Source organism: Drosophila montana, unplaced genomic scaffold (genome assembly GCF_035044405.1).
Source record: "Drosophila montana isolate Dmon_TW-CO22-7 unplaced genomic scaffold, ASM3504440v1 contig_309_1, whole genome shotgun sequence".
NCBI lineage: Eukaryota > Metazoa > Arthropoda > Insecta > Diptera > Drosophilidae > Drosophila > Drosophila montana.
In genome coordinates, this window is record NW_026997975.1 from 19,008 (window position 1) to 38,766 (window position 19,759).

Consider the following 19,759-nt stretch of genomic DNA (forward strand, 5'->3'; position numbering starts at 1 on the left):
ATTTAGTTTAGTCAGGACACGAACCAAAGTATGCATTGCGAAATAAATTGTTTGCCGGCGCACAAAAGTATGCTGCAGTTATTTTCGGCGCTCTAGTGAACCGCACAATAAAAGATCAAAAGATCGATGGTTTTGATTGGATGCGTGTACGATTTAAACATAGCAAACGAACAAGAAGCAGAAAAGAAAGAAAAACAACAACAAAGGCGCCTTCGCCCGATAGGTGTGCGGCGTTGTTTTGGGGTGTGTGTGAGTTGTGTTTTGTGTAGTCGTTGGTTAAGCGCTTAGCGCAGCGGACGTCGCTGCCGGCTGAGTTGTTCGAATTATTGTTGAGACTTTGTGCTGTCGACGAAAATATTTTAAGTGTGTGTGTGCGCGCGTGTGTGCGTGCGTGTATGTGCACTATGTCAATGCATCACATTGACAGCAAACAGGACACAAAGGATGCCAGGCTGCTGCTGCCGGCATTTGTGCCGCCGCGTGCGCCATTGCAAAAGATTTTCATTGATGATTTGACGGCGACGCATTCGCTGGAGCGACGACGACTCTGGCATGTGCCCTGGTTCCTATTGTTGATGTCCCTTGTGCAGGTAGTTGACGTGCTGCCTGCCCTCGCTGCAGTTGCACGCGTTTTTTGGCACGCGTGCCACACGGCGTATGCGCAACGTGTGCCCCTGTTTAAGTGTGTGCCATTTGCTGCCGTTATCATTTTCCACTTGAAATACAATTTAGAAGATTTTTCGTGTTTTCATTTTCATTTGCACACATTTCTATCGCCACTTGCGGTTCATAATTACTTTTACTTTTGTTTACACATATATTTCGCCCGCATCTCGACGGAAGATTTTCAGATTTATTTTTAGCCCTCAAAATTCGTGTGAATCTCTTTTCCATATTATGATAATTTATTGTTTTGTTTATGGAATTCTGTTTCACTTATCAGACTTTTATTTTCATCTATATACTGCAATATACATTTATGTTTATTTGTGCGGTTTCTGAGGTCGCTCAACTTTTAATCAGCAATTGTTTTTTTTTTTAACAAAGAGTTTCCTCATGTCAATTGCGTTTGTTGCGATTTGTTGTGAATCATTTTCTTTCGTATTCGCATGAGGCAGATAAAGTTAACCATTAACTTTTGCTGATTAATAAATTGCTTTCGCTGACTTTGTGATATTGTTTGTGCACATGAATTAAATGCGTACTAAATGGAAATTACAATGTAATTACATTAAAACTGCATTGCATTTTAGCACCAGTTAGAATTAAACTATTTAATTTGCTCTACCTTTTAAGTAAGTGACTTAAAACCAAATTACGTCATTTAATTTTAGAGTCATGCCCAGTTATATTTTAAGAATAGAATACTATTATATATATTTAAAATATATTTTTTAATAATTATTCTAAATTACTTTGGTTTCTTAATTAATATAATGGAACTTACTGTTAATTTATTATTGATTAATTCATTTCTTATATATGATCCCTCAATTGTAAAAGCCAACTTTTACTGAAAAGCATTCTTGGCTTGTGATGAAGATTTTTGACCCACCTGCTCCCTTTCCAGTCTGCATGACGACTGCGACGAGTGTTCCAGCTGATTGCACATTTTGGGCTGCTGCAAGTGCTGTGGTTTCATAACAAGTGGTTGCATTCACCACACTCAACACCCACCCAACCATCGAGCCACCCAACCATCCCATCCACTCACTGGGGCGAAGTCACACAAGTGCTTCCCAAGTCTTAGTTGACCCATTTGTGGCACAGATTAATGAATGGCTCCTCTCATTTAATAACATATTTGCAATATTTGCTAACTACGCGCTGTAATGCCGCGTTCGCTGTTAATTGTTTGAGCCCAGCCCAGCTAGGTTAGGCTAAGATATTCATTCCATATTACACAATCTGAAACTTCAACTCAATTCCAATCACAATCGACGTGGCTCGAGTCTTATTGCCATTTTAGTCAGCGTTGACTTAAATGTTGCAACTGGCATTTGTCATATTTGGCGTGAGGCATGTTGCACCGATTTGGCGTTGTTTTTTTTTGCTGTTGTTGTTGTTGTTGTTTTTATTATTGTTGTTGCTGTTGTTGTTGTTGTTGCTGCTGTTGTTTTTGTTACCATGTCAAGCTGTTCTTGGCACTCACACTTGGACATCTCACACTTGGCTGCTGAGCGAAAGTGACAGATGGCTTGACATCATTTTTTTTTTCTTTTATTTCGATTGATTACACTGTGCAACAACGCGCGCATAGAATTGAGTTTATTAGAGTGGAAGTTGCTATCATATTGTTTATGTATATGAGACTCCTCACTCAAAATCATGTTTAAATGTGTTGTAATAATAAATTCTTGAAGGGAGAAAACTATATTTTTCTTAAATGATATTTAAACAGTCAAAAAAATTGCTAATGTTAAATAAATAAAATAATTGAATATATGATGCCATACATATACTTAAAGATTCCCAAAAACCTCGCTTTGCATCATATTTTTATCATTTTATCTATCAATACTAGCTCAAGTTACTCTGGCAATTGTGTAATGAGATGAAATGAAAAATTGTCAAATGAAACTGAGAATAAATACAAATCAGGAAAATATAGTCGCAAACAAGTCTTGGTTACCAGCAAAAACTTGGTTTGTCATATGAGAAAAATGGAAAATAAATCTTTATCTATAAATCATATCATTAAATACATTTTTTGTTTAAATTAAACATTTTTTTTGCCAAATTAATGAATATAAATATTGTTACCAATTTCTAAAGAGCTTTAAAATATAAAAATCCACAAATGTTAAAGAGCTAACACCAAAACCTGTAGTCTTTGGCATATTAGCCTTTACTTATGTAGCGCAGTGTAATGTTAATGTTTATCGTTTAAGGTCACTTATTGTCGCTTCCACATTCGCAGTTATCGCTGCATCTGATTGTCAATGGTTGCATGCAGCGGCGTCTCATCTACAAACCGGAGCTGGGTCACGAATATTGGCGCTTCTTTACATACATGCTGCTCCATGCGGATACCTGGCACTTGTGGATCAACATGTGTCTGCAGGTGGGTTGGCCCACTGAACCACTTCAAATGCACTCAGGCTTAATGTTTACGCTTCTTTCTTTCCCTTCCTTTCTTCGTTTTTTTTTGCTAGTGCTTTATTGGTGTCTGGCTGGAATTGGAGCAGGGTCATTGGCGTGTGGGCGTGGTCTACATTACGGGCGGCATTTGCGGCGCATTGGCCAATGCCTGGCTGCAGCCGGAGCTGTCATTGTTGGGCGCATCGGCGGGCGTCTATGCCTTGCTGTGCAGTCATGTGCCGCACCTGGTTTTGGTCAGTCAACTGTGGCTAAATCAAATGCAACCGCAATTTAATTTGATTGCATACTCTGTTCGCAATGTGTGCCAAGGGTATATTAGATTTGTGTAATGTCCGTCTGTGCGTAATTTTTTTATACTTGGACTCGTATATTTCCGCATCTGACAAAGCGCTGAGAATCGTTTTTCACACATTTTGGCAGATGGACTAAAACATGATTGCCTCCTGCCGCAAATATTGAACTGAAGCCTCCTTTTGATTCCTTTAAGATGTGAACAGAGTATGGCGCAGTCGGTTGCAGCCGACTGCAACGTTTTTACTTGCGTTACTTTGTGTATTTATTTGATTTTTATTTTTTTAATTTATTTTTTATAGAACTTTTCACAATTGTCGCATCGGTTTTTGCGCATTGCCGTCTTGTTGATTTTGTTTGCCAGCAATGTGGCATTCACAATTTTTCACTATTGCATCAATCACAATCTCAATCCCCGCATCAGCCTGGAGGCCCATCTGGGCGGGGGCGTGGCCGGCTTGTTAAGCGGCTTCCTCGTCTATCGGAGATGGCAGCGTCTCGACTCTCTCGGCCCGCAAATGCGTAATAATCTAACTAATTGCTAAGACTATAATTAGATATTTGTTCTGTTTTGTAGCATTAATTTAGTCTTAACATTTGCAATGCCAGTCAAGTCCGCCGGAAAAAGCGAATTAAACAATTTTTTGCTTATTTATTTATTGTAATTTTTTTGGTAGCTCTCGCTTTAAATTTATGGTCAAGCAATTGACTTCGACGCGTTCTTTAAGGGCATGCACAAATTTCTATGCAATACGAATTGTTTGAATAAATTTTATTGTTACACCCTCGAGTTGTTTCTATAGACCCCAATTTGATGATTCAGCTATAATAATTGGCTGTTAAAATTACACGCAATTTTACAAGGCGAAATTTAACGGATTTTCGATGTCAGCTCATTAAATATTTATGTGAGCATAACTTAACTGGATCATTGTGATTTTCAGTAATGTAATTAGTTTTCATTTATTTTCAGCATTGGCATATAAATATTCAGCTTTGAGATTGTTCGCATTTTCATTCGATTCTCAGTATCTCATTAAATTCCTCTAAGTTTGATTGTATATCAGAAATAGATCAATTCATAATTCTAAAGAAATTCTGAATTTAAAAAATTTTACCTCAAAAGCCTTTGAATATGTGTAGATAATGTAAATGTTAGAAAATTCCATTGGTTTTGCATGAATTTTCTTTCCTGTTCAAAGGTGAGTCAAAAGAGCTGCATACTCTGCACATAAATGTTATTTACGAATTCTATTTCATTTCGTATTTCGTTGATTATTGTAAATTATAAATAAATATCGATCATTATTTTAGAGAAATATTAAGGCGAGCTACTTTAAAATTCATGAATAATATTATTTACAGCAGAGACAAGAAGTATAGCTAAAAACTGTCAGATATCAAGAATTATTATCTAAACTACCGTCTGTAGTTTAGACTACACAGGTTTAGGAAATTTTTAGGCCAGCTTAAACATTCCTAAAGTAAATTAACTCAATTATTTGTTGAGTTTTCTTCACTCTACTTTCTTCACTCTCTAAGACATATAGAATATTTCGGCAAAAGGGAAAACTTTTTTGTTTTCCAAGATAGTTTTTTTTTTTAAACATAAACATAATCCCATCAATATCGGAATACTATCTACTTTGAATACACTCGTTCGGAAATAGAGTATTTTTGCAAAAACCCCATTGTGTTGCTAATTATAGAAGATTCTGTGTGTCTGTTTTATATCTGCATTTGCTTTTGATCTACGACAACCTAATGAGAAGTATTCTCACTTTTAAAAACTAACACAGAAGGCCTTAAAAGATTTGAGATATGCATACTCTTCGAGATATGTGATATGTATTAAGTGTATAATATAAATTAAAGATATATTTATAAAAGCTTTGTTTACTATGTGAGACGTTTAAGGATACAACGCAAAAAAGGAATTGGGAAAATAAATGTTCTTTCGATCAATAAAAATGATGACAATTAAGATTACTTTTTTTTTAGATATAGGTAAATATTTATTTTAATTTAAAATTTAAGAATTAAGATTTAATTAAATAATAAAATTAGATTTTAAATGCATTGAAGTAAGTTCAAGTGTGGTGAAATAAAAATAGTTGCAGCGCATAGCTATGTCTATAATACAACTTAATATTAAGTAAATATTTAAAACTACAACTAACTTAAATCCTTTGCGATTAGACGACTATACCAAAGAGAGCTTTAAGCCTTTAATATGTGTACTACAAACTAGATGTTAAATGCAAAAGTAAACAGCTAAATTGAAAGTTGGGCAAATAGACGCTGGCTAAAATGCTAACACATACACAAAGACAAACGCACACACTCGCACACAAACAGACACGCACACAGACAGGCACAACGCACGAGCGGGATTGGAGGGGCGCCGGAGGGGCATTGCTTAAATTAACAGTCTAATGGGCCGCACTTGACGCCCACCTCGGTGCATTTGCATTCCAGACATTGATTGGATAATTCGACTATAATGCGGCCAACGCGATACATGCGACCATAAATGTTGCAGCCGGCTAATTTTAGCATGCCCGTGGGATCCATGAGCCCGTCGCCCGCGCCCCCTCCACCCGCCAAATTGGCATCTGCTGCTGCTCCGGATGCAGCTCCGGCTGGTGTTGCCATTGTTGTTGTTGTTGTGCTGCTGCTGCTCGGCGCGTGCTGATAATGATGAAATTGCTGCGGTCGCTGTTGCTCGGCCAACAGCTGCAACTGTTGCTGCTGTTGCTGCTTCTGGTGTGGTCTCACCTCATAGCTGGTGTCCATGAAGGGCAATTTGTCGAACGGTGACATTAAAAATGGATGCACTGTGCTGGAAGCAATTGTTGCTGCTGCTGCTGTTGTTGCTGCTGTTGTTGTTGTCGTTGCAGCTGTTGCTGTTGTGCTTATTGTTGTGTGCGGCTTAGGCGTTGTTGTTGTTGCTGTTGTTGTCGTTGTAGTTGCTGACGTGCTTTTGGTCTTGGTACTTGTCTGCGCTGCGGTGGCCATTGAGCTGTTTCCGTTGCTGTTGCTGCTGCTGTTGCTGGCGGGAGTTCGACGCGTGGCTGCTTGACCTTTGTATCTGGCGGGCTTTGTTGTTATTGTCGTTGGCTGTTGGCGTCTGTTGCCTGACGGCTTCTGCTTTGTTTTATTGCCCTTTTTGTGGCCACGTGCTGCTGTGGGCGTGGCAAGCGGTCGCGCAGTGCTTGTCGCTGTGGTTACTTTTGCGTTTGTTGCTGTTGCTGCTGTGCTGGGCAGCTCGGTTGAACGCGTTGGCAATGTCTTAAAGGGCGGCACTGTGCTGCTGCTGCTGTGGGTCAAGCTGGGCAGGTTCATGCCCAGGAGCTCATCTAGGAGCTCATCCAGTTTATTGATCTCATTTTTATCTATCAGCGGTGTTTGTTTAGTGGTTGTGGTTGTTGTTGTTGCTGGTGCTGTTGGTGTTGTTGATGGCGCAGCAGCAGCTGTTGCTGCTGCAGTTGCCTCTGCAGCTTTGAAGCCGGAAGAGCTGCTTATGCTGTTGGTGACACTCTCGACGTGCTGTTGCTGTTGCTGTTGCAGCTGCTCTTGCGTCGGCTTCTTGTCCTCAATGAGTGTGTCGAGATTTGGCGGTCTTTCCGTGTGTATCACATCTTTGAAGGGATCTGGCGTTGTGATCTCTGTGATATATTCCACAAAGAGCAAAGTAAAGAAATAAATAATTGTAGTTGGAGAGTGAGTATATACACAATTGGCAAATTCCTTGTGAAAAGCTTATCTAAGTTGAACTTTCGAATGTTTCAGTTTTTTTCGAAACGAACTAATATTTTAGGATATGCTCACAAGAAAAATAAGTTATATGTATTTAGAAAAAAAACTTGGAAGCGGTTTGAATAAAATAAAGGTACACGCAACTACTTCCGCCCATTTTTCGAAAGCAATGCGTTGCTCCGAAGTTAAATTTGAAGCCTGTTAAAAACTATAATATAAAAAAGTAAGGACAGAAAATCTGAATTCAAGTTTTCCAGTATTGCGAAAGGAATAATCGAAGACCACAACGAGCAATAGTAAAAAATCGAATTCCAAGCTTCGGTGGTTTGGGCTGTGAGTTCATCAAACAGTTTATATATCAATCAGTCAGTCAATCAATCAGCCGAAAGTCAGCGAGAGGCAGATTTGAGAAATATATCTAGATATTCGCGTCTTAAATAAATCATAATAATAAATTTTCCAAGACCCCGTCTTAATGTGAAATAGTTAAGCTTTCAATCTTCGGCGATTTGTGCTGTAAGTTGTTCATCAATCAGTCAGTCAGTCAATCATTCAGTATAAATATATGTCAGTAATATATCTAAGTATTTCCTTCTTAAATTGTCTTGAATTGTCAAGGTCTTATTGTGCACTAGTGAAAAAATTAGTGAAATCAGCATAAACAGTTTTTAGTAGTATATCTAGAATTGTTCGTCTTAAATAAATAGGGGTATTCATTTTAAATAATCAAACAAACATTTCTGAGTTACATCAGGCTCAAAATAATATTTATAAAATAAAAGTCTTACCGATTGATGCGGTGTCGTTATCGTCCCGCTCTGTCGTTATATCGATAATATGCTGTGTGACATGATAGTTATCGCTCAGCAGGACATTCGATGTCACATGCTCCTGGAGCACTTCTCCATCGATTACCAATGGTTCCTTGGGCATAAAGCCGCCCTCTGTTTCGGTGGGTGGTGAGAAGCCGCTATGCACGGGTGGTTGCACCACCTGTTCCTTAAAATCATACTTGACATACCCAGAGCTGCCCTCATACTGGCCGCCCACATGCACTACCGGCTCGGGTGGTGCTTCTGCTGCCGGTACCTCCACATTAAATTTGTATTTGTAGGCAGCCTGATCGTTGTGGCTGTTGTAGTTGTTGGGGTGTTGCGGTGGCTCGGCGTAGGGCGAATCATAATCAATGCCCATTTTATCGGCAGCCAGTGGCTGTTGATAGTAGCTGTGGCTGTTAAAGCTTTCCGGTGGTGGTATTTTCGGCGCTGAGTCCACCGCATCCGTGGGCAGAAAGGGTATGATTTTCAGATTAGGCAAGCTGGGCGGCAATGTTGGCGCGGTGCTGTCACCGTCATCCAAAGGTTCCGCTTCCAAAATGCTCGGATTTGTTTTGATAATAAGCGGTACAGTGGTGGTGGTGCTGGTTATAATGTAGGGTGGTTGCTTGTGTTTGATTGGGGGTCTAAAGGTGGTTTTCAAGGCTGCGGTTTTAGGCTTCGGTGTAGTTGTTGTTGTGGTTGTGCTGCTTGTTGTTGTTGTTGGTTGGCTTGTGGTTGTTGTGGTGCGTCTGGTGGTTTTGGGTTTGGATTTGGTGGTTGTAGTTGTTGGTCTGCGTGTGGTTGTGGTAGTCGGTCTCGTTGTTGTGGAGCCAACTTTTGAAGTTGTTGTAGGTTTAGCTGTGGTTGTTGTTGTTGTGGTGGTGCTGCTGGTGGTGCTTCTGCCGGGCATGGTTCTGTATGTGACTGGCTGTCCGTATTTGCTAGTGACCACCACCATGGGCGGGCTTACTGTTAGATTAGCCAGCTTGGAGTTGATTCGCGTGTGCTGTGGCTTATTGCTGGGCAGTGGACGGAACATGGGTGGTGCATGTGTAACAATGGGTTGCCTAGTTGTGGTTGTTGTTGTCGTTGTGCTTGTGCTGCTGATATTGCCATCAAGCATGACGGAAAGGCCATCCAGCAGTACGTTAAATAGATCAGCTGGATGTGCAGTGGTGCTAGCCAGTGGATCCTTGGGTCTGGGCCAATTCGCCGCATTGGCAATCGCAATTTGCTGCGCCTCCGCCGGCAGCTCACCCACCGCAATCTCGCCATCAGCCAAATGATCATCGAAATCATCCGCAATGCGTTCAATGCTCCGCATTGTGGTGCTGGCCAGGGGTGCCTCAACCGGTTGGGTCAGTCCAGTGGTGGTTTCTACAAATGCCTCGGTCACCGTGGCGTCGGCCTGGGCAAGATCCTCCTCGTCGGGACCCAGCAGTAAATCTACCCAGGACAAAGGCTTCTTAGCGGTTGTTGACTCCGGCATCGGATTGGCTTCACGCTCCGTGCTGGGTCCGAGCAGCAAGTCCAGAAAACTCAGCTCTGTGGTGCTGCTCACCTCAGTTGCCGGCGGGCTCGCTAGGGGCTGTGGGGTAGCTGTGCTCGGCAGCCCCGCCAGATCCATGTTGTTGGCCAGCATTTGATTGTTGTTGCCATCGATGAACTCAAGACCCTCGCGCAGGGTATCCAGGATGCTCTTCTCGCTGCTCGCCTGCAGCGCATCGCCCACGGGCGGCTCGGTGGGATGACGATCGAGCGGATAATGCTCGGCCATGGTATTTTGCGGCATCAGCACAGAGGCTGCCGCTGCCTCCGCCTCCTGCTCCTCCTTGCCAAAGAGCAGATTGTAAAGATTGAATTGTCGCGAGCTCTGCGAGCGCCGATAGTCTCGCTGGCTGCCGCAGTCATAGCTGGAGGGGCAGCACTGGCCCTTGGGCACCACCGGGATGCAGTTCTTCAGCGCCGGCGCACACTTCTTGGGCGCACAGCGTCGCGTGCCGCGTATGCAGAAGCATATGTCGCACGGCCGGTCCGCATCCGAGCGCATCTTCTGACCCTCCGCGTAGAACTGGGCGCCCACGGTGCAGCCCCGATTCCGCTGCAGTCGCTGCGACATGCGCTGGAAATGCTTGTTCGAATTCTTGCGATAGCGCACCTCCTGCGAGGATTTGCCCGATGTCTTGCTGCTGCAGTCATAGCGCACGGGGCAACAGGTGGAGTCGACGAAAATGGGCTTGCAGCCCTCCACGGGCAACATGCACTTGGGCTTTACGCACTTTTCGGATCCGCCTGGAATGGGTGGAACGATTAGGTGTGAGTAAAAGGTTTAGTTGGTGGGATTTTGAGATGTTACTAATATACGACTGTTCCCATTTATTGTACCCACTTGGATTTTAAGATGTTGTTACTATTTAGTAATTTCGTATACTATTCTGACTTTCTGTTCGCGATTCTTTTATATATTGTTATTGTTCTGCTTATCTATACTTCTCACTTAAGGTTCTTGCTTCCAATAAATGTTCTCGCTTACTTTTCCATTTTGTGGATTGCCTTTCTCACTTGCTTCTTTTGCATACGGACTGTGTTTACTATTCCCACCTTATGTGCCTACATATTATATTCGTTAACTGTTCCCAATTACTGTTCTAACTTTAGCTTAAATACCATTCTGTCCCTACTATCTTTTGTCGCTGTTCTCACTTGCTTGATTTCGGTCGTGCATTCTATTCTCACTTCTTTCTATATTCTACTCTCAAATAATTCATCCGGATTCCTATTTAGCTTTATTTCCCCACCTAATGTTAATTTTGATATCGCTTCATAATTTTCCTAGTTTATTGTTCCCTTTCATGCTATCTATTCCCACTATTTTTTGGAGACATTTTGTTTCTACTTGTCGCCACTTAATCAAACTCAACTTGCAGCTCCTAATATCTATTCCCACTTACTTAATGCTGCAATTATCTGTTCCCACTCATTGCTCCCACTACTTTCATATATTGCCTACACCAATTTCTATTCGCTCATCCCTAAAACTTTGCAGTCTTCCACTTACCAATGCAATAGCAATAGCTGCACAGATTCGATGAGGACATGGCCGATCCGGACTTGTACACAGTTCCATTCTTTACGCACACTAAAACAAAAAGGAGTCCCTTGGTTAAATGAATCGAATCGTATCTAGATTTTATATACGCTTACCAAACAAGTCGACGTCGGAGTCATCCGAGCGTCTCTGCAGCATGTTGTCGTTGACCACACGGTCGATGGACTCCCGCTCATAGTGATCCAGGTAGGCGATGATGCGTCGCTTGGTGGGTATCTTATAGAAGGCATCCAGGCGGGCACAGGAGAGGTAGGGACAACAGCTGTTCTTCTTTTGAACGACGACACAGCCACGTGGCGGCGGCATCGGCATCTCCGGGCAGACTTTCAGGCGACAGACGAGAGTCTTCCGATTGCACTGACAGTTGAGGCACTTCTCCATGCTGGGCACCACCGATTTGTCCGCATACCAGGTGCCATTGTGATGACAGCCTGCAAGGAAGGCAGAAAGAATACGAAAAATGGGTTTGAAAATGCTCAGGATTTATTCACACAAAGTCGAAAAACAAAAACACAAAAGAGTTGATGATTCTCTGTGCTATCTGCTTGAACTGGTTATCCGTTTGAATTTCCTACTGATCCATGCAGTAGCGATTAAATAGCTTCTGCGGATCGGCATAGTAGGAGGGAAAAGCGGCGCCTGATTTCATCATCTCAGGTGAGGCACCATAGCGGTACAGTTTCTTAACGTGCGACTTTTTGGGCTGTGTAGGCTTTTGCTCCCGCTGCTCAGGAGCCTCGCCAGACTCGGCTGGCATCGTTGGGGATTGCCACTGTGGCAGCTCCTGTTGGGGAGGCTGCGGCTGCGCCAGTGGCTGCAGCTGAGGCAGCTGTTCCCTGCCCCACTGCGTCCAGCCGCCGGACGGCACGGGCTGCTGCAGCAGATACGGTTGCACATGATTGCCCTGGGGACTGGTGACTACGATGAAGGCCTGTGCCGGTGCCATGGTAGGCATATTGAGTACACTGGTGGCCATCGTATTGGGCACTATGCTCTGTTGCGGTATGGGCAAGTAAACGGTTGTCTGATAGGGCATCTGCTCCTGTCCCAAATGCACATTATACTTTTGTGCCCACATATCAAAATACCGATTGGGTTGCTTTTTACTTTATCTTAACTACAACTTTAAAAGTAAATATAGAATTTTTGCGCTTAAGCGATTTGTTTACAAGCTATAGAACGACGATGTGAACTGTGCGGAGTTTTGAATAGTTTTGAAATTTATTGCATAACCTTTAAATCAGAGCAAAGCTAACTGAGCTCAGCTGAGTTTTTAGCAGTTCGAATATTATTTTAAGAAAATATCAAAAAAGCCTAGAAGATTCTTCATCTTAGCTATATCAAATAGTTTTCATATAGGAAAATATATACAGTTTAAAAACCGAACAATCAAGATATCTCCATCAAGAATCTGATAAAGATATGCAAGCTTTTTTAAAACTTTAAAAACTGTGAAACTATTTTGTTTTAAGCACTTCAATTTGCTATTCTTAGGATTGTACTCAAAAATAGTGAAAGTATCGGAAGTAAAAAACATATTACAGCCTTTTGAAGGCTTTGCCAAACTTTAAGTTCAACTCGCGTTCTATAATATTCTTTATGTTAGTTAACCTAACCTTTTCCATGTTTATTTTCTAAATTATTTTGCATTGTATTTATGATGTTTCTAAACAGCTATTTAAATTTTATAAGTTAAGCTAGCTTACGTTACGCTAACTAGCCCACACTTAAAACCAATTTAAAGTAATATTTCTTATTATCTGTCTTGCCACTGCCCCCCAACCCCTCCTCTTTCCACTATTGTTACCACAGTTTTTAAGCATGTTTTTTGTTGTTTGTTTCATGGATCGTAACTCACCTGTATTCTGCGTGATGAACGCATCCAACTGTGCGGGCAGCACAGAAATTAATGCCACCGATAATATGCTGACTAAGCGCAGCGTCATCTTTGTTTCTCCTACCCCGCTCGCTACTACTCCTCCTCCTCCTCCTCCTTCACCTGGGGCCGTTGCACGCATGAATAATGCAAAAGGGGGCAGCGTCAAGCCCAACTCTAACTTCGACTCCGACTGTGACTCCGACTCCAACTCCCAAGTTCGACTTGCACTTGGAGTGTGGCTCCAGTGCGGGCTCTAGCTGCTGCTGCTTTTGTGATTCGACTATCTCTGGGCAACAACTGGTCTGGCTCCAGATCCCAGTACCGAAGTCCAGGTCCAGCTACGGCTGGGGTCGTGTCTAATGCGTGAAATGTGTGTCACGCAGCGGCAACTTTCCAATGACAAGCGAATTGAAGCGTCTGCCGGCAACTGGTGGCCAGCGCATGCTCAGCTCATAAGCCGAATTCAACCAAATGGAATTACCCGCACAATTGTCGCTATGGAGCATGGAGCAGCACTTGGCAAATGATACAGGTTGCTATCGTTTTTGCTGTCGCTCTTGTTGTCGCTCTTGTTGTTGTTGCCAAAGTTCTGCCACACTTTTAATGAAGCATTTACCAAAGAAATTTGTTGACGCCGTTTATTGTTAGCTGTAAGACAACGAAACCACAAAAAAAATGTGATGTTAGAGAGCGGGATGACAGTCAGGTGAGTGGACTGCCTTATAAGTACTCTATATAGTTATTATAATGGCATAATAAGTGGACAGCTCAATTTGGCCAAAGCAACGACCGCTTTCAGCTGTGCAACGCTCGAAACCATCTGAAAAACTCAGATAAGCATCTGAGTTTTTGGCATTTCGTGCTTTAGCTAGGCATTTTGTAGAAACCACAAATGTTGCGTATACTGGTTTTATCTAAGGCAAAGGCATTTCAAGTGAAATGCGTTTAGTTTCACATTTTTGACTTATCACATAAAATACTTGAGCTTGAGTAGCTAAGCTATTAGCATACTCTTAATTTTTGGTTACATGCTCTACGAAAATGCCTGCATTCAATTAAGAACTCATTCGTATTCCCAACTGAGAAATATGAGTACTTATGCTTGTTATTGTTGTGCTCAATCTGTTGCACTTTACTCTCTCGAGAGCATACAACTTTCTAGTTCTGCTTTGGTCTCTATTCGTAAACGTTTGCAATGCTTAAGAAATTCACACACAATTTTCTGAGGTATAATTCAAAAAAATTTTAGTTCGTAAATGGACACAAAGAAAATATAGAATATCTATATATTTTTAATAGATCGCTGCTTCTATATTTGAGTATTATATTTTAAGACTACATTAATAAAAGCAATGAAATTTCTTAAATAAAAGTTTTCACTTAATTAAAGCAAAATCGCACTAAATGCATTGAAGTTTGCTTTTCATTGCTATCCTCCTTTATTCCTCATGCACTGCTCCATTTTCCACTTGTCCGGCACTTAATCCATTTGCAATATTATTGAAAAATTTATGAGTTTGTTTACATTTAGCATGTGTTTCCCCTCACACACTGAAGCACACAAACATAAATTTACAAAACAAATTGGCACATAGAGTCGAAAATAGGGCACATAATTATGGCAAACTACCTATCTCAGAGGAAACAGCATATTAATTAAATTCGCAGCTGAATTCTAGACATGAACCGCGGCTATAAATAATATTAATCAACCAAAAATAGAAGAGAAAAAGCTTAAAAATACGAGAAGAAATAGAAAGAAAACAACAAAAAATAGAAACTGGTACCCAGAATCAGCACAGCATCAAGAACCACTCACACTCGGACGTGTCTTGGTTTCCCGGTTGCATGCGAAAAACCCAAACAAACAAACAAATAAACCAACGTGAAAATCAAACAACGCTACAGCAAATGACGGTCATTGCCAGTGAAAGAGCCAAAACGTCGTCGTCTTCGACTTGTCCAGAACGAAAACACGAATCGCACCACTCGTCAGTCGCATGCACCACTGCATCCACTTTCATTGAGAACGTGATTAGCAGAGCAGAGCTCGACAAACTTGCATGCAAATGCAGAACATGACACAAGGAACATCGTGGATGCTGTGTGCTCGCCATAAGGAAACTCGGATACCCTAACTGAATCTAGTGTTAACGACTTGTGGATATTTACCATGCACATATCTAAAATAATACCCTTAAGCTAGTGTTAGCTAGATGTGGATATTTACCATGCACATATCTACAATACCTAATACCTTAAGAACGGGTGCAGAGTGTTGGCTTGGTAATGGGTATTGCAGACTTGTCATATTTTTTTTTTTACAAGAATTTTCTAGGCAGAAGTTCGATTTACTCATATCAAATATGCCCAAGAATTTAAATCTGTAAACTCAACAGGGCTGTCACCTTAACAAAATAATTAGAAAACTTGAATAACCCATGTTACTAAATAAAGAGTTGCAATTGCGCAATTCTGAGAACCTAAACGCCGGCACGCTGAGCACGAAGTTTAGGGATCAAAGTCCCGTGAAGACATACATTTTGTATATGCGATAGTTTTTAACAGACTAACAGGGTTTTCATACACAAGAGAATCGTAATGCGAATGAAAATATTAAATTAACGTATGCTTTAACTCTTGAGCCGGTGAAACTAGTCAACTTTCAAAATCTGGCAAGGACAATAATAGGGCTGTCACCCTTAAGACCTTAAGAAGAGGAATGAAATCAATTTACAATAATGGGATATGTGGCTTTTAAATGTTTTCTCTCGTTTCTAAGAAGTAAGACAGGGTTGCCATAGCTAAAAATAATTGACAATAGGTATGGCGTGCTGATATTTTGATCTCGCATAGCGAGATAATATCCGCCCAGTACATTTTCCCTGAGAATTTATGTCGCTTTTTTTTCTGACGAAATAAGGCAGGAATCCGCCGTTGACAATGGCGAAATTATGTCGTTTTGAAGCGACATAGCTCCGCGAAAGATCTAAAAAGGACCAATATGGAACGGCGGAGATATTTCGTGCGAAATTATATCTTTACCCCGGTTACATAGATATTCAAGATATTAATGATATTCTAGATAATAATGTAAAGTAATTGCAAAGCTATTGTAAATTATAATAATTATAAATAATTCCATTCATATATTTTGTGGTCAGAAGTGAAATAAGTATATGTGCTGTGAGCTATATAAATAGGTTACACAATCAAAAAATAAATTGGCTCTGGATCTCTTAGACAATTACACATATTGTCATAAGTTAGGTTAAATAAACAAACTAAAATTTAAAATATATTCTTTGAACTTATTAAAGCTGAAACAATCATGTTAAGTTTTATCATATCTTTACTTGCTTAGCAATTTGTTTATTGTCCTAAGACAAATTACAAAAATGAAATACGAGTTAAAAAAAATATATATATATATATATATATATATTTATATTTTGTTTGTTACAAGTCGCTCGACCGGCCTGGCATGCCCAGCTAAAATGACAGAAAGTGCGACATGATCAAGAAATGCGCTTAATTGGAGCTCTCATGGCATGGTGGACGTACATAGTAGAAAATAAAAAAAAAAGACTCGGCTGATGCGGTTCGTTCTCATGACAAGTTTTAATCAAGCTATTATCTTAATGTCAAGCCTCTGAACTGGCGCACTGCGATCTAAGCTAAAACTTTCACGCTACCAGTTAAAGCTAAAATTAAAGAAACAACAACAAAAAAAAAAAGAAGAAGTTTCAGTTTCACACAATAAATCACTGCAGTTGACTTTTATTTTTGCCTGTTTTGGGTTTTGTTAATTGAATTCACTTGGCGCTTATTTGCATGCCCGCCGCGCGTACTTGGCCATGAAAACTGGGTAGAATTGCCCCCAAACAAACTAAGTTGGATTTGGATGTGAAAAAAGGCGCTCTCTTTAGTTCTCTCTTAAGCTGCCAGAGCTCTCTCTCTCTCTCTCTCTCTCTCTCTCTATTGCAACCTTAAGAGAATGTCTTTGCCGCTGTTGGCCCTGGGCTTAAAGCTGGTGAGCACTTAATTTGGCACTTTATTTGCGTGAAAATTGCAGCTGAAAATCTACTGGAAAACTCAATCAACTTAATTACAGCTCTTTAGGGCGAGTTATATTACAAAAGAATTGTGAAGAATCGTAGCTACAATTAAAATGTGTATTCGGAACGTGTGCATAAAGCTCATAAATAAATTACAGTTATTACGAGATACGAGATACAAAAATCCCCCTCCAAAATCAAAGCCAAAGCCAAAGAAAGCTGCTTTCTGCGGCTGTGGGAGCAATTGTCTTACTCGAGAGTGTGTCCAAGAACTCGGCGCAACTTCATAACGGGGCCAACAATTACGCCCCAACAACATAATTTTTGTCAAAAGCTACACTGCGAGAAATGCTAGACAAATTAATAAAGCAATTAATTTTGATTATGTCTCGACTTGGTTACCCGGCGAAAGTGGCAAATTAAGCGACTACGACTCGATTTATTATTTTAGGAAATTTGAACTTAACTCACAATTTCTGCAACCCAGTTTCAATGTAGTTAAGATTTTGGCAGCTAGATTTGGGTGCCTAGTTAACCAAATTGAGTGTTCAGTTTGAGAATTTAAGTCAGGACAGATAGATTTCAAAATGGGTTTTAATTATGGACTTGAGAATGAGCTTTGAGAGTGAGTTATTCTTGAAGGCGCTTTGGAGAGTGAAAGAAAGCAATTTGAAGGCATTTGAAAATTGTAGAAAGCTTCAATGGGAAATTTAGCTAAGCTACAGAAGGCAGGCATAGCTATCTATTATAACTTAATGTGGGTTCAAATAAATGAAAAGCTTCTAAAGCACATTGTAGCTTCGGGGAAGCTTTTAAATGATGATGTAGAATATGCCAGGATATGAGCTTTCAAATCACATTAAAGCTTTTTATGTGCTAATGTGCTTTTGAAGGCCCAGCTTTTCCTCAACAAAAAGCTTTGTAAGCACATTAAAGCTTTTATAAAGACCCTAAGCTGTCTTAATTGAAGTCGAGCTTTTATTTATTTAGCAAAATGTCTCATTCATTGTCCAATTTTGTGTCCATCATTTAGCTCTGCTTCTTTGGACCTACTAAAGAAATCAACCCAGTTAACTGCAGCTTTGTCAGCTGTGCCATAAACCAATTCACAAATCTTTAGCTTCAGAAGAAGCAGAACAAAATGAAGACAATGCACAGACAATGCTTCTTCAGTTGTGATATCAAAAAAATAAAGAAAAATAGAAAGAAAAAAACTTGCAGAGCAATAAATTCTAAAGTGCGACATCAATTCAAGGCAATAAATTAGCTATTGAGCACTTGTGTATCTTGTATCTGACAGATACTTTTGTTGTTGTTGCTGCTGCTGCAAACAATTCGTTGGACTATTTGACACAGTGGCAACGCCCCACTGACAGATTTTTGTGTCTCGGTTTTGGGCTATATTATTTTTTGGGGGGGGGGGGGGGGCGGGGGGGCTAAGCACTGTATTTGGACCTGGACTTGGACCTGAACGTTGATTTGTGAAAGGCGCGCAACTGGGCTGCAATCTGGGCCTCGAATCTGCCTCAATTGGCTACTGGGCATATTGCGCGCGTTCTAGCTTATAATTTGTGGCAGAAACTTTCACCCAGACCGAAGCCGAGATTATGTAAATCTGAGCCAAGATAATAATAGAGCCTATATTTTCACTTTTGCAAATCGAACGCGCGCATTGAAAAACGGAAATCGAAATCCAATTGACTGTATGAAGTGAGTAGCATACGAATCATGTGAATAATAAGTAGAGAACTCGGCTAGCAGAGAATTCTCTTGTTATTCTTTAATGGCAATTTCTAGTTGGGCCATTTCATACCGAGTGAAACTTGTGCCAGTTGTTGTTGTTGCTGTTGGCTTTTATAGTGTGCCAAAAGAATTTGTAGCCCACGCGTGCTCACAATTTTGGCCAGATTGACCATTACGAACACACACCTGACCATAAAAGAAGCGTCAGCTTGTGGGTACATTTAGCTTCATGTGTGGCTTCCTAAACATATAGCATATTCTGGACACACACACAAACAAACACACAGCAACAAGTTCAAGTCTCGGGCATTTTACACAGCGCGCAATTTTCATGTCGAACTCACAATTGATGAGACTCTTGCCTGACAGACAGCCTGTTCCACTCGCCCGTTCTCCTCTTACGTGGACAGACAAATGCCTGTCATTTGTTGGCAGGCAAACATAGGTACCCAGTCGCCCCTCCCTTGCACTCCCTGCCCCCTCGACAGTGCCTACCATTATCAGTCCACACGGCAGCGGCAGCTCCACGTTCCAAGTTATTAAAGCCGCGAGGGCTCAATAAATGGGCGTCGTTTATGCACCTCATCATCAGCGATTGCAGTGATCGGCGTCGAATACTTTTTGCAGCTCTTTTTTTTTACCTTCTTTCTTTTTGTTTCAGTTGTTTAGTATTTTTTTGCCAAGCGGAAGTTGTAAATGAAAAAAAGAACAAGACCGCGCCAAGCCAAAATACGCACAACGAACAGTGCATGCCCTTACAAAGTAGAGCATTTACATGGAGGATTTTCAGATGATAAATATCTAGATGGAATTCTCACAAATTCTCACATGCAAGTCGAATGCAACACGCTTAGTGGGAATAAAAAAGAATTCCAAGAAAGTTGATTCAATTACTAATTGCGAGTGGAGAAATTTAAATTAAAGTGATGCGTGCAGAAAATTATGAATGGGAATTTCAGGCTCAAAGGGAAGTACAATAGATCTTACAGGTCGCAATATA

General features: G+C 40.9%; 2 protein-coding genes across 3 annotated transcripts in view; one reads left to right on the forward strand and one right to left on the reverse strand.

Moving 5' to 3' along the window:
* Positions 1–281: 281 nt before the first annotated feature.
* Positions 282–4,044, forward strand: rho-6 (rhomboid-6). The gene is made up of 4 exons (XM_064685735.1): positions 282–590; positions 2,921–3,064; positions 3,156–3,335; positions 3,696–4,044. Exons 1-4 carry the CDS (start codon positions 396–398, stop codon positions 3,936–3,938), a joined length of 762 nt encoding a protein of 253 aa, XP_064541805.1. The 5' UTR covers positions 282–395; the 3' UTR covers positions 3,939–4,044.
* Positions 4,045–5,465: 1,421 nt separating this feature from the next.
* The window catches only part of LOC135430915 (mucin-5AC), a 101,659-nt gene continuing 87,365 nt past the window's right edge, over positions 5,466–19,759 (reverse strand). For both annotated transcript variants that reach the window (XM_064685746.1, XM_064685744.1), the window contains 5 exons: positions 12,938–13,606; positions 11,175–11,510; positions 11,029–11,109; positions 7,941–10,262; positions 5,466–7,061 (listed from right to left, as the gene is read on the reverse strand). In XM_064685746.1, coding sequence (XP_064541816.1) covers positions 5,818–7,061; positions 7,941–10,262; positions 11,029–11,109; positions 11,175–11,510; positions 12,938–13,097 — 4,143 coding nt within the window. In that variant the 5' untranslated portion in view covers positions 13,098–13,606 and the 3' untranslated portion in view covers positions 5,466–5,817. The remainder of the gene's footprint in view (positions 7,062–7,940; positions 10,263–11,028; positions 11,110–11,174; positions 11,511–12,937; positions 13,607–19,759) is intronic.